Source organism: Capra hircus, chromosome 14 (assembly GCF_001704415.2).
Source record: "Capra hircus breed San Clemente chromosome 14, ASM170441v1, whole genome shotgun sequence".
NCBI lineage: Eukaryota > Metazoa > Chordata > Mammalia > Artiodactyla > Bovidae > Capra > Capra hircus.
Genome location: NC_030821.1, coordinates 34502280 through 34516509, shown reverse-complemented (window position 1 = coordinate 34516509; position 14230 = coordinate 34502280). Strand labels below are relative to the sequence as shown.

General features: G+C 38.7%; 1 protein-coding gene across 1 annotated transcript; it reads right to left on the bottom strand.

Annotated features, from left to right (window-relative positions):
* On the bottom strand, window positions 2016-8937 carry UTP23 (UTP23, small subunit processome component). The gene is made up of 3 exons (XM_005689140.2): window positions 8658-8937; window positions 5235-5409; window positions 2016-4385 (listed from the first exon to the last, which is right to left on the bottom strand). Exons 1-3 carry the CDS (start codon window positions 8843-8845, stop codon window positions 4002-4004), a joined length of 747 nt encoding a protein of 248 aa, XP_005689197.1. The 5' UTR covers window positions 8846-8937; the 3' UTR covers window positions 2016-4001.

Genomic DNA, 14230 nt, shown 5'->3' with positions numbered 1-14230 from the left:
GGTTGGCTCCAGAGTCGGATACGACTGATCAACTAAGCACATTTAGCTCTAGATACGTATACACATAACAAGACAGACAACACTCATAGCTGTTAAAGGAACAATTTATGTAACTGGTCACAAGGTCATATTTGATATTTTAAACTTCCATTATTATACTAGTTGTTTTGCTACATGACAAACTATTGCAAAATTTATTTGCTTACAACAGCAAACATATATCTCATAGTTTCCATGGGTCAAGAACTCATGAGTGACTTAACTGAGTGGTCCTGCCTCACATGAAATCAGCCAAGATGTTAGCTGAGGGCTTCCCTGACGGCTCAGTGTTAAAGAATCTGCCTGCCAATAAAGGAGACACGGGTTCAGTCCCTGATCTGGGAAGATCCCCCATGCTGTGAAGCAACTAAACCCACGTGCACCACAGCTACTGAGCCTGCGCACTCTAGGGCCTGTGCTCAGTAACGAGAGAAGCCTCTGCAATGAGAAGCCCGCGTGCACCAGTGAAAACCCAGTGCAGCCAAACATAAAAACAAATGTTTAAAAACAGAAGTCCCCAGATGACGTGGTGGCAGTCTCATCTACCAAATTAATGGAATTATTGTTGCTCCCTTGGTAGAAGCATTTCTCCTTTGGGAACCAGACCCCCCCCAAGCCAGCAAAGCTCAAAGTTTGAGGGCATGTAAAATTTCTGAGTGGGTTATAAAACATAATAGTAAGAGGAAGTACTTCAACTTCCATTTTTTAATTTCCGGACCCATATATTCTAGCTACGGAAGTGACACACCGTATGTTGACCTCTGGTTCAAATCTTATACTGTGTCTTGTAAGATATTCTTCTAAGAGAATATCCATCCTTTCAAGGTGTCGTCTCCAAAATAGCATTACTTACATAATGACATATTAGAGCAAGACCATTTAATATCACAAATTCCTTCATCAGAAGTAGTGTTGACAGAGTACCATGTTGGCAAATAAGGCATTTTGTTAAGTTGTACTGACATAAGCATAATGGAAAAGAAAAGAAGATTCATATACAGAATAGGCTCTATTCCATTAAGGATAAATTTCTATTCTGTCCATGACGGAAAGGATCCAGTGTAATCAACCTGCCACCAGGTAGCTGTGACTGGTTCCTTTTAGAAATGGCTGTAGCGCATTGAAAATACAGGGAATACAGAATCTGAAGTCTGGCAAACTTCAGAGAATGCAAAAGCATGTGTATTTTACCCCCAACAACGCAAGTTGCTATCCTTTAAAGAGGTTCTTAACATTTTCTTTTCCAAACCACAAAATGGATTACATGTGCGTCCTCCTACAGCCCACCACTTCCTTCTCTAATTTGCACACAGAAATAAGGCAAGTAGCACTAGCAATTTTCAGGTGGTGGCAATGGGTAATATTCATTGAAGAACTAGTACAAAGATATGAGATCCTTCTGTTACATTTAGAGTAAATTTTGCCAAGAAAAAATACATGACTAATCAAAGTTTTAAGATATTAAATGTTTTATAACGCATTGTACTTTTTATATTTTAAAAATTACTATTTTATGAAAATGACTTGACTTTCTCAGCTCACCAGTTCTATTAGTAGGCAATCAGATAGTACTGAATAAATATAAAGCTTGTTAAAAAGAAAAATACCTAAAATTTATGCATTTGAGAACGTTGAAACGAGTATCGTGAGTATATGTTTCACTCGCCTTATCACTTTGTCTACATTTAGTAATCTCAACTCTTGTCATTACTGACAAATGTTTTCTCCTCACAAAACTATAGAACTATACTCACCTTTTTCTAGTACTTTCGCTTTCCTTTTTTAAAAAAAAAGTGCCTACATAAACAATTTAAAACAGAATGATGAAATGACAACAGAAAACACTCACCTGGCTTGAGAGGTAATACAGCCTATGTGGTGCTCCTGGTGTAAAGCTAAAATTCCACTTTCCATCAAAAAAGCATCTCTGAATTCAACTGAGAATATTTCTATAGGAATAAATTTGAATTGTCTCATATTTTTTAAAACTCATTTATTTTAGCCATAAATAAGAGCTTATTCATGAAGTACTTCATACATGATCATATTATAAGGATACAGATTAGAACCACTATTTGAAGGTATCACAGGCTCTCAAAGTCAGGAACTACTGATCAATGTAAGAACTTTATACTTCAATCTTACAGTGTAAAAAACATTTAAATTTTTGCCTGATTGATGACTGAAACAATTTGGGAGGGGCCTAAAAAAGAAAAGTTAGATTATTCAATTCCTAATTGAACTATTTAGACATTTTAAAAACAATATTTAAAGCCAATCTGAGAGAGTATTATTCCAAGAGTGGAAGAGAATTCTTGCCATTGAAGTTAACATGTATACCTGAAAGAAAATCATCCTCTCCACTGGACAAATGGAACTCAGAATGAGTAAAGGGATTTTCCCCCCTAGGGTCTTATAAACAATTAAGAATAGAGAATTCTTTATCTTGCTAGATTATTGGTACACTAAATGTAAGTTTAGACACACTGGCTGAGCCTCAAAAAATGTACCTCCTGCACACTCTATGCTCCACCACAGAAGAGGAAACCAAGAAGGAAGAATCTAGGCTACAGAATATATTCTCTGGATAGGGACAAGAAATACCTAGGTAATAACTGAGGAATATACCTGGCAGAAAATGTTTCCACATGGGAGGTCAGAGAGCTGGCTCCAGAAGTATCACCAGGGGAAAGACATTACCTGATATTATGGTTTTTCCAGTAGTCATATATACACATTAGAGTTGGACCATAAAGAAGCTGAGCACCAAAGAACTACACCCATGGCGGATTCATGTTTATGTATGGCAAAACCAATACAATACTGTACTTAGCCTCTAACTTAAATAAATACATTTATATATTTTTTTAAAAGATACTTTCTAATCATGGTGCCGGAAAAGACTCTTCAGAGTCTGTTGGACTGCAAGGAGATCAAACCAGTCAATCCTAAAGGAAATCAACTCTGAATATTCATTGGAAGGACTGATGCTGAAGTTGAAGCTCCAATACTTTGGCCACCTGATGAGAAGAGCCAATTCACTGGAAAAGACCCTGACGCTGGGAAAGATCAAAGGCAAAAGGAGGGGGAGGCAGAGTGTGAGATGATCAGATAGCATCACGGACTCAATGGACACCAATTTGAGCAAATTCCAGGACATAGTGAAGGGCAGAAGAGCCTGGTGTACTGCAGTCCATGGGGTTGCAAAGAGTCAGACATGACTTAGCAACTGAACAACAACAATCATATAGAAAATTATGAGCTCCTTTCCAGAATTACTGAATATGGCAAGATCAAGTCAGATGCTAGAAGAAAATGAGCCCATTATTAACTTCTGAAACAACAAAAAAAGTAATATAAGAAATAAAGTCAACCACAGCATGCTACTTGGTTCAGTAGTAAATTAATTTGATAGGCTTCATAATGAAAATACTGAATTTGGGATGTAAAAATACTAAAATATTAATATATTAGAAAAATGGTGAAGTAAAATAAGCAAAATTTTCACTCTTTCCAGTAGAAAGTTAATAAATAATCAGCAGATCAAAAGATAGCAACATATTCATATTATTTGGAAACATAAAGGTAAACTCTACAACCACTATATAAGTTGCAAGAGTAAGTTTCTTCTGTGAACATGAAAGAAGGATGAGAAGGATTACCTCTTTTTTAGTCACAAGCATTTTGGTACTATAAGATATTTTTAAACCATCTCCACATAATGTTGGAGGGTGGGGGATAGCACTAAGACAGAAAAAGATTAACAGTTTTACATTAAAAAAAAAAAAAACCCTCTAAGGTCTGTAAGAAAAGTAAACATGATTACATCTAAATACATCCACTGGTTTTTAAAAAATAATTTTATAAAGGCTCAATATTCATTTATAAAAATAAGTACTTTCAGTTTCTAAAAGAAATTTATTTTCATATTTGAAAGTCTTTAAAAGTAACCAAAGGACTTATTACCCTTCTGCATTCTGCTTTTCAGAAAGTACTTTTGAGGTAGATCTGTTTCGGATTCTTTTTCTTTTCCTTTTCTTTTCCGAGGCAGATGAGTTCGTATCCTGTGTTTTTTTCTTTTTCTTCAAACAGCTAAGAGGATTGGGGCCACTTACTTTCTTGCGCTTTTTTCTTCTTCTCTGTTCTGGGTCTTTTACTAAACCCTGTTCCTCTTTGAGTTGCTTGATACTCTGTTTCTCATGCACTGAGACAAGCTGACCAGACTCTACTGCTTTAACAAATGCAATCGTTTTGGGAGAAGGTTTGTCCAAGACTATAGTGTTCTGAATAATAAACATGAGAGGAATTCCAGGCTTTTTCTTTACTTTCATAGACAAATTCTGATCCTATTAAAGAGAAAAATAGAATTATTTAGTTCAAATATAATAATTAGATACCTTAAATAGATTTCTAAGAACTTAAAGAAGACTATACTAAAAATAAAAGATCATTGGTTTTACTTTCCAAATCAGTATGCTTTACTAATGGTAGTATATTTTATGAGCAAGGAAGAAAAACATAAAAAGTGAGCACAGTTAAGCATCAACAATGTGAACTGGAATTATCAATGTTCTATACTGATCAATATTCTAAGACCACTAATTTTCTAGGACCTCAAAAAAAAAACTAATGGAAAGGTAAATATGTTAGGTGATATCCATTATTCCTACTCTGATACATGTTTCAAGAATGCTCACAGAGATTGCAAAAATAGAAATAAAGTAGGAGCTAGCTGACTCAGATTCTTCACTCAGCTCTGCTTCTGTGTAATTTTAATATTCCACAAGCATATTTAAGGAAATCTGTACATATGTGAACTTATTAATATTCACCCAGAGAGTCTCTCCTCCCCTGCATCCCAGTCTTTAAAAGCCTGAAAGAGTTCCATGCTGGTGGTATGGTCTCAAATAATATGAAATACAACTTTCTGAATATATGTATTCATATGTAATACATATGAAACATGAAAAAACATGTATAAACATAAAACGTAAAATCTTTGCTCTACTTACTTTCAAGAGCCCTAAAACATATCATCACATCTCTATGTCAGCAATTTTTTATTTAAAAAAAGGATATTTCAGTAATGAAGAAGAAAATCATTATGTTTAATCCATCTAATTTTTTCTAATGACAAACAGCTCCACATAAACAGGGATGATTAAAATTGACTCTGGTTTTAAAACTGGTGTCACCTGTGTTGCCAGGAAATAATGGTGAGGATTTCCATCTTCCACCATGGAAAGCAGACATTCTGATCCACTCACTGCATTCTTGAAATGGGCACAATTTCGAACCTGGCATTTTTGGGCAATCAGCTTTGCCCCATATAAGTCCTTTCCCAATGTTTCCAACTCTTTTAACACACATCTGGAAAGTAAAATGTTATTAGCAGCTCACAATTTTAACAGCTGCATATCAGTTATTCACATAAAGCAAATATAAAACAATCTCAGTTCTTTTTCAAAAACTACAAGCCATACAGTAACCATTTCACTCGCAAAAGACCTGGAAAAATGCATACACCAAGTAGAACGAACTTAATGAATAGCTGAAATGTACTGAGCATTTATCATGTGCAGGCAGCATGCTAACTGCTCTTGACATAAATTCTCCCTTATCTCAAAACAGCCCTGCAAAGTTGGGCAGCTTACTTTAAAATTATCCTTATTTTAGAAAAAGCTCATTCTGGGAGATTTCAAGTAACATGCCCAAATTCAAACAACTAAAAGTGGTAGAGTGAAATGTGAATCTAAGTAGTTTGACAATAGATGCCCCAACCAGAGTGCTATAGGCTTCTGTTTCAAGTACAAATCGATACACCTTTAAAGTATTTTCAGCTCAGAAAAGTAAACATTCTCAACTCACCAGCTTGTTTCAAGGCAATCACAACTTTCTTTCACTTTGCATTTTCATATTAAGGTACAGTTTTTCAAAGTATTACCAATGTGTGTGTGCTCAGGTACTCACAGTCGTGTCCAACTCTTTGAAACCCCGTGGACTATAGCTCACCAAGCTCCTGTGTCCATGGAATTTTCCAGGCAAAAATACTAGAGTGGGTTGCCATTTCCTACTTCAGAGGATCTTCCTGACCCAGGGATTGAACCTGCATCTCCTGCATTGGCAGACGGATTCTTTACAACTTTACCACCTGAGAAGCCTAATTTCTCATCCACAAATCTGAACCTCTTACAGAGGAGTCAAATATTAGCATTTTAATCAGATCCCCAGATACTTCCTCTATCCCACTTAAAAATTATGACAAATACTGAGTCAAAAGGTTCTTCAACCTGAGCCAACCCTTGCCTGTTTCTACCTTGCCTCATCCCCTTTATCATCCCATCAGTTTATTTGTTTGAAAAGATTTTGCTTTCTACAGTTACCCATTTTGAATGCTATTCTGAATTTCAGGACTAAACTGCCAAACATTTACTGAATATTTCCCAAGGATGGCCTGCCATCAGCTCTTCATCAAATTCACTATGTCCAAAATCAAACTACTTTCCTGTCTCCAAACTTATCCAGGGCTTGCTAATGCTTTGAATTTATTATCTTCTCAGATACCTTGTTTAGAAATCCAAAGTCCTATTTGATCTTTGTTTTCTCATTCCCACCTCTACCCTGCCCCATAGATGGGTAGTTCTATCTCAGCTTGGTATTTACTTCTGTGACATCTCCTTGTAAAATCCTGGGGTTCCTGCCTTTCCTCTCTCTCATTATTTGACTAGACAACCAAAAAATGGGTTTACCTGTCTTCATTCTCTTGCTTCTCTAACTCACCCCTTACACAGCTGCAGTTATCTTTTCTAGAAGATACTTATCATGTCTGATAGCATTTACCTCTTGACACACACCAAGAATTAACAGAACAATATGCTTTAAAATAACCTATCAGTAAGGTTAAGGGTGGGTGGGGGAAATAAATGAGTAAGAATAGTCATGTCAATAACTGCAAAAGCTGAGTGATAGATATTTTGTGATGCTATTCTATTTTTGTGCATGAAATATTCCAAAAGTTCAGAAGCTAAATTCTTTATGGGGAAAAACGCAGCAAAATATAATTTCACCCACTACTTCTCAAACATATGTATATTACAGACTGTAATTAAAAATGTTAGTATTTATGACAGACAGAGCTAAATGGACAAGGCTTGCAGACAGAAGAAATCAACTCTGGAGCACAGGCCATCAGGATCTGGCAGTCCTGAAGGTAAAGGGGATCAAAAATTAAGGATATCTATGTCCCATCTGAAGCTCTCTAACTGGATGAAATCTATATGAAGTTCTGAATACAGAAAGCTGTTTATGGAGTACTATTAGGTGAGAAAGGCAGGCCATTAATATCATATAGAGTAAGAGCCTATTCTTATGTGTGTGTGTGCAAAGAACTGGATGAATGACAGTAGTAGGTCATTGGTGTGGTCTTACGGTCATTTAAATTTTCCTTTTTCACTTTTTAAAGGAAATATTCTACGAAGAAAAAAAAAACTACTAAGTTTATGAATAGTAGTTCTTTGTTATGCAGCCTCTATCTATCTTCTTCCCAGCTTCTTTCCTGAGTATACACTGTGCTCTAACCTCTTTCCCTTGCATTTCACAACTCCACTCCTTCCTTCAAGAGTTCTACAAGGGATCTTTCACTCAAAAAATGTCCTTCCCTTCAGAACTGAACTGTGACTGAGCTCAAGTCACTTCCTCTATGAAACCTTCCTTGATTCCATCCTCCCTCTAAACAACCCCACATGGTTTCATCTTACATATTCCCACACTTTGAGGAAATGGGGAAACTACACTTGGAATCAAACATATCAATTAGCGGTTGATTTATGCAACTCACTCCAGTATTCTTGCCTGGAGAACCTCACGGACAGAGGAGCCTGGGAGGATACAGTCCATAGCGTTGCACAGAGTCAGACAGGATTGAACGACTAACATTTTATGCACATTGCTGGCCATTCGGTTTGGGAGATCATCCTGCTCATCCAGTTATCCTCTGGCTAGAGCAGTGCCTGGCATATGGTTGGTGTTCAAAAAAGGCAGCTGAATAAACAGAGGACCTTGCACAAAGTTCTTAACATCGAGTCTGGCCTTATCTTTCTGGGAATCGACGATCTTACAGCATGAGGCAGCTGTGAAGCTTGAAAAATTCTTAAACTGGGAAAAGCTTTGCAAACAACCAGCAACCACTTCAAGAAGATAGGTTTTGAGATACCAATAAACGATCCCCAAATACTATATCTCGTCAGACTTCTATAGCAAATTTATAAGTAGTTACGAGCTTTTTTTTTTACCAGATGAGTAATTCTAGGCTCGAGAGAGATTAAATAACTTGACGGAAACTGGTAGCACTGGGGGCGGAAGCCAGGTTGGACTGCAAAGGACATGCCCTTGTCCTCCAGACTAACGACAAGAAAATACCACCACGATAGTACCATCTGTCTACCCGGTAGATACTCGCCTACCCTCCTCCGCGGCCCGGCTGAACGGTCAACTCCTACTTGGGAGCGGGGGGGCACTCTGCCCCTCCACGGCTCGCACTGGATGCCTGCGAGCTGCCGCCCCCGCTGCCACCGCACCCGTGGGTCCCCCGCGCCTCCACCCGGACCGGCCAGGCCCACCTGGTGGTGCACAGCTGAGTCTCCGCCATGAGGTAGCGGGGCAACTGCTCTCGCAGCTGGATGCGGCCCCGTAGCGCCGCCTGACAGAAAGTGCCGTCCAGCAGTATCTGGTATGGCTCGCGGACTCCAAAATTATTGCGGAAGAAGCCAAGATGCTTCTTGGCATGTTTCTGCCTGGTGATCTTCATGCCTTGCTTCCCGGACCCACGCCACCCGACTAGAAGGCAGCTTCGAACCAATAAATATCCCACTACCGGCAATGTCTGTTTCCCCGGAAACAAACAGCCTTGGCCCCGGAAGCAAACGCCCCCATCTGTCGCCCCGATTTACGTCACACCCAGTCGGGCGCGCGCTTCACCGTGGTGCCCGCGCTCTAAGGGGCACGCCCTTGGAGGCGGAGCTTGAGCTTAAGCGGGAAAACAACTAGGCGTGTGATTAGGAGCGTGCATGCGCAGTCAAGGATCAGACTAAAACTACTACACGCTGGTGGCGCTAGTGTTAAAGAACGTGCCTGCCATGTAGGTGAATGCTAAGGGTCGTCGGTTCAATCCCTGGGTCGGGAAGATCCCCTGGAAGAGAACATGGCAACCCACTTCAGATTCTCAAGAATTTGCCTTGAGAATCCCATGGACAGAGGAGCCTGATGGTGGGCTACAGTCCATAGGGTCGCAAAGAGTGGATCACGACTGAAGCGATTTGGCGCGCGCGTGAAATCACACACACACACACACACACACACACACAGCCTCTTGCGTGTTACCTGGCACAGCAGCTGAAAAATTGGCGTTATAATAATCAGTGAAAGTGTTGAGAAGTAATATGCCCTAGGCACTGTTCTAGATAAGTTATCTTATATTTCCTCCTTTAATGTTTAGTTCAGTTCAGTCGCTCAGTTGTGTCCGACTCTTTGCGACCCCATGAATAGCAGCATGCCAGTCCTCCCTTCCATCACCAACTCCCAGAGTTCACCCAAACTTCTGTGCATCCAGTCGGTGATGCCATCCAGCCATCTCATCCTCTGTCATCCCCTTCTCCTCCTGCCCTCAATCTTTCCCAGTATCAGGATCTTTTCCAATGAGTCAGCTCTTCACATGAGGTGGCCAAAGTATTGGAGTTTCAGCCTCAGCATCAGTCCTTCTAATGAACACCCAGGACTGATCTCCTTTAGGATGGACTGGTTGGATCTCCTTGCAGTCCAGGGCCTCTCAAGAGTCTTCTCCAATACCACAGTTCAAAAGCATCAATTCTTCGGCGCTCGGCCTTCTTCACAGTCCAACTCTCACATCCATACATGGCCACTGGAAAAACCATAGCCTTGACTAGATGGACCTTTGTTGGCAAAGTAATGTCTCTGCTTTTGAATATGCTATCTAGGTTGGTCATAACTTTCCTTCCCAGGAGTAAGCGTCTTTTAAGTTCATGGCTGAAATCACCATCTGCAGTGATTTTGGAGCCCAGAAAAATAAAGTCTGACACTGTTTCCACTGTTTCCCTTTCTGTTTCCCATGAAGTGATGGGACCAGATGCCATGATCTTCGTTTTCTGAATGTTGAGCTTTAAGCCAACTTTTTCACTCTCCTCTTTCACTTACATCAAGAGGCTTTTTAGTTCCTCTTCACTTTCTGCCATAAGGGTGGTGTCATCTGCATATCTGAGGTTATTGATATTTCTCCGGGCAATCTTGATTCCAGCTTGTGCTTCCTCCAGCTCAGCGTTTCTCATGATGTACTCTGCATATAAGTTAAATAAGCAGGGTGACAATATACATCCTTGATATACTCCTTTTCTAATTTGGAACCAGTCTGTTGTTCCATGTCCAGTTCTAACTGCTGCTTCCTGACCTGCATATAGGTTTCTCAAGAAGCTAATAATTCTCAAATGAGGGAAGAAATGGACAAAAGTATATTGGATGACTGTGATTGGGCTGGTTTGTAATGGTTGCCTTCCTATAAAGAAGTTGAGCCTGAGTATTAAGGACACCTTGTTCTTTAGTGTCAGAACTACCAGTGGAACCCAGGTCTCCTGCCTGAAGTTCAAGTCTTCTGGCACCCCTCCACATCTCCCCCATAGGACCACTGTCTCTAAAGAGCCAAATGTCAGGGCAAAAAGTACTACCATTTTGCATTTCTTCTGGAGACCATCCTAAATGACTCACAAGGAGCGTTTCAGGAGGACTTCTCAAGAGCTTCCTTTTCCAAGAGTCAGTGTCCCTAAACTAGAGTTCTCATTCTTTCCCTAACCCAAATCATTTGACCTTGAGCAACTCCCCACAAAAGCTGGGTTCAACTTCCTCACTGTCAAATAGGTCCGCAGGACTAGATGACTTTTAAGAACCTCTTTATGTCTATAGTCTCTAAGGTAGGAAGATTACCTACTGGGCTACTAACAGAGAGGTACAAAGCAGACCAAAAGTTTAGAAATTATTTGGTCAACTTGATTAACGAAGAGGGTGAATCTGAAAATTTTGAGTTCCCCGATGACTAACTGCTACATATCTACTTCAATTCTAGGCAAAATAATTAGAGAGTGGGAGTATGGGATTTTGCATTTTTTTCTTTTGACTTGGATCTGTCCCAGATCTAGTTCTAGCTGAAGATTGAAAGAACCAATGCAGAAGAATAACTTACAAAGTGATAGAGACATATTATTTGCATTTGGGGTTTTATTTGAAGACACAGGTTTATGAAACTGGAATTGAAATCCATAATGCAAACCCTGTCTTGATTCCCAGTACAACATCATTTAAATGGCTGCATCTTTTAACCAAAAATAAATCTAGGGGTTGGCAGCCATGAAGAGTTACTGTAGAACTGGAATCGCAGTTCTTGAGTAGAATTTCTCATGACCTTTCAATCTGAATACTCTCTTTATCCCTGTGTGCCAACACCCCACTCTGACTATAATCCCACCACAGACAGAGAAAATATACTATCCCAGTCCTACAAAACAGTTAGTTTTAAAAACAGACTCACAGATTTATCTACAATCCTGTTGGCCGCATTTCACTAGTAAGAAATGTGTGGCTCAGGACTAGGGTTGAGTCATATTCTTTTTTTTTTTTTTCAATTTAGTAAACTGTAGCAATTTTTTTCAAGGTCTATGTATGTGACAGTGCTATTTACACAACCATCCTTTATTGCACAAGCAAGAAGACAGTAGATACTGGTGATTATCAAGTTTAAAACGGAATTTTCTGTTACATCAGTGTTTCTCAAAACCTGATCCTGGAACATGCAGAAAGGTTGCAAGTATGCTTGTTTAATAAGCCCATTTGATTCAGAACAAGTATTGAGGGAGAAGGATACTATTCAGAGAGGAGGTGACATTTATTACAATCTCCTGCAAGTCATTTATTATGCCTATTAGTGTTCCAGAAGGACTATCTGCAGTAAAGTGTCACTGTTTACCCAATGGGATGTTTTCATTAAGTGGTCTACTGAGTATGCTGCTGCTGCTGCTGCTAAGTCGCTTCAGTCATGTCCGATTCTGTGTGACCTCATAGACGGCAGCTCACCAGGCTCCCCTGTCCCTGAGATTCTCTAGGCAAGAACACTGGAGTGGGTTGCCATTTCCTTCTCCAATGCATGAACATGAAAAGGGAAAATGAAGTCACTCAGTCGTGTCCTAGAGGCCCCATGGACCACAGCCTACCAGGCTCCTCCATCCCTGGGATTTTCCAGGCAAGAGTACTGGAGTGGGGTGCCATTGCCTTCTCTGGGTCTACTGAGTATATCTTTGCCTGATACTAAATGACCTAGTATTGAAAAATCAACATTTGGCCACAACAAAGGCAGGAACCAAATATTGCCACTATTGGACAAACTATTTGGATATAAGTTTGAACCTGAAATTTTACTTTGAAAATTATTATAATATTATTAACTTTTAAAAATAATCATTGAAAATTCTCTTGACCTTAGAGTGCAGGAACAGTAATGTCTCAGCATTTCTAGCTGCTGTTTTTTTTTCCCCCTCAGGTCAAACACTGGATATTTTCCAGGCCAAATAGACATTCAGTTGCAGTAGGGAATTAATTTATTTTTCTTTATTTTTTTCATAGTCTTCATATTCTTTATTACACCTGGATCAAATATAATTTATATGTTGTTGTACACAATTGTGAAGCTCTTTCTTCATGAAATTTTGATGAAGCCAAGTTGACATGAATATGATTTATTCTTGCAAGGTATGACTAATTCCCAAACAAGACTTTTCATGAAAGATTCATGTCCTAAATGGAATTAAATAGGTAAATATTAAGTTCATAAAGCTTATTTTGTTTAATTTCATAAATGCTCATATTCCAATAATTCAGCAAAGATATCTGTCATGATATTATTCTTCCTTATATTCATATTTAAATATTTACAAACATTTGTTAACATCCATTAGCTCCAAAGGAATGCAATGTTTCCCTACTGTTACCCAGCTAACATATTCCTTAAATAAGTAATTTCCAAAAATAAATAAAGCAACTTAGGTAAACTGGTTTGCATTGAGAGCCTATTAGTTCTTCACTAAGATCCTCTAAACTTCATCTGGGACTTGCTTACTGTGAATTTTTATATATAAAGGAAGGTGTTAAAAGGTTGGTTCTGCTGCCATATTTAAAAAAACCATTTTATGGTTTTCAAATTATAAAAATAACACAGGCCTACTATAACAAGAGGAACAATAGAACAACACAAGACAGTCATCTCCTCTTCCTTGCCAAAATAATACATAATAATCTACTGGGTACCCTTCTGTGACTTTTTTCATATTCACATACTCATTTGCATGTACATCTGCATACATATTTAGAGATTTTTGTCACTTTGTTATTCAAAAATGAAATCATATTTTATCACTTCTGTCTATTTTAGTTTTCTCACCCAATGATCTTTGTAAAAATCCTCTCAGTGCATATTCCAAGTTAATTGGCATAGTACTTTTTCATTATTTTTAATGACTGCATGAAATTTCCCACAAAATCCCACATGTAACATAACGGATGTGACACAAACTGTGAATTGACAATATCTCTTCTCTTCTCTTTAGTAATAGGATCCTAATTTCATTCTGGACAGTAGTGTGCCCAGAAAAGAGAATCCGTGTCCCAGACTCTGTGCAGTTAAGTATAGTCATAGGATTAAGTTTTAGCCAAAGATGTGTTAAGTACAAGTGTTACAAGGGACTTCTGGGAAAGCTGCTTAAAGGAAATTGGTTTCATTTGGTGGTGGGCACTTCTGATTTTTTATTTCCCCCATCATCTTTCTAACCACTCCCAGGATTTGGATGTGATAAAGGGGATTTTGTAGCCTATTTTAGAGGAAGAGGTAAATGTGAGGATGGAGGCCATGTGCTAAGCTAGCAAAGTAGAAAAGAGAAAGAGCCTGGGCCATCAGTGACTATGAAACTACCTTTCCAAATCTAGCCTTTTTACCTCTGAGCTTATTTTACATAAGAAGAAAAATAAACTTCTATTGTACTAAAAATATTATTTTTGATTTACTTTCATTTTTGAAACTGTATTTTTTTTAGAGCAGTATTAGGTTTATAGCAAAATTTAAAGGAAAGTGCAGAGATTCCCC

What these genes read in the sequence shown, in the direction of transcription:
- UTP23 (XM_005689140.2), bottom strand. Translation starts at nt 8,845, where the DNA reads ATGAAGATCACCAGGCAGAAACATGCCAAGAAGCATCTTGGCTTCTTC. An exon ending in ACTCAGCTGTGCACCACCAG is followed by an intron (nt 5,410 to 8,657) that starts GTGGGCCTGGCC and finishes TTTACTTTCCAG; the next exon opens with ATGTGTGTTAAAAGAGTTGG. An exon ending in ATTATTTCCTGGCAACACAG is followed by an intron (nt 4,386 to 5,234) that starts GTGACACCAGTT and finishes TCTCTTTAATAG; the next exon opens with GATCAGAATTTGTCTATGAA.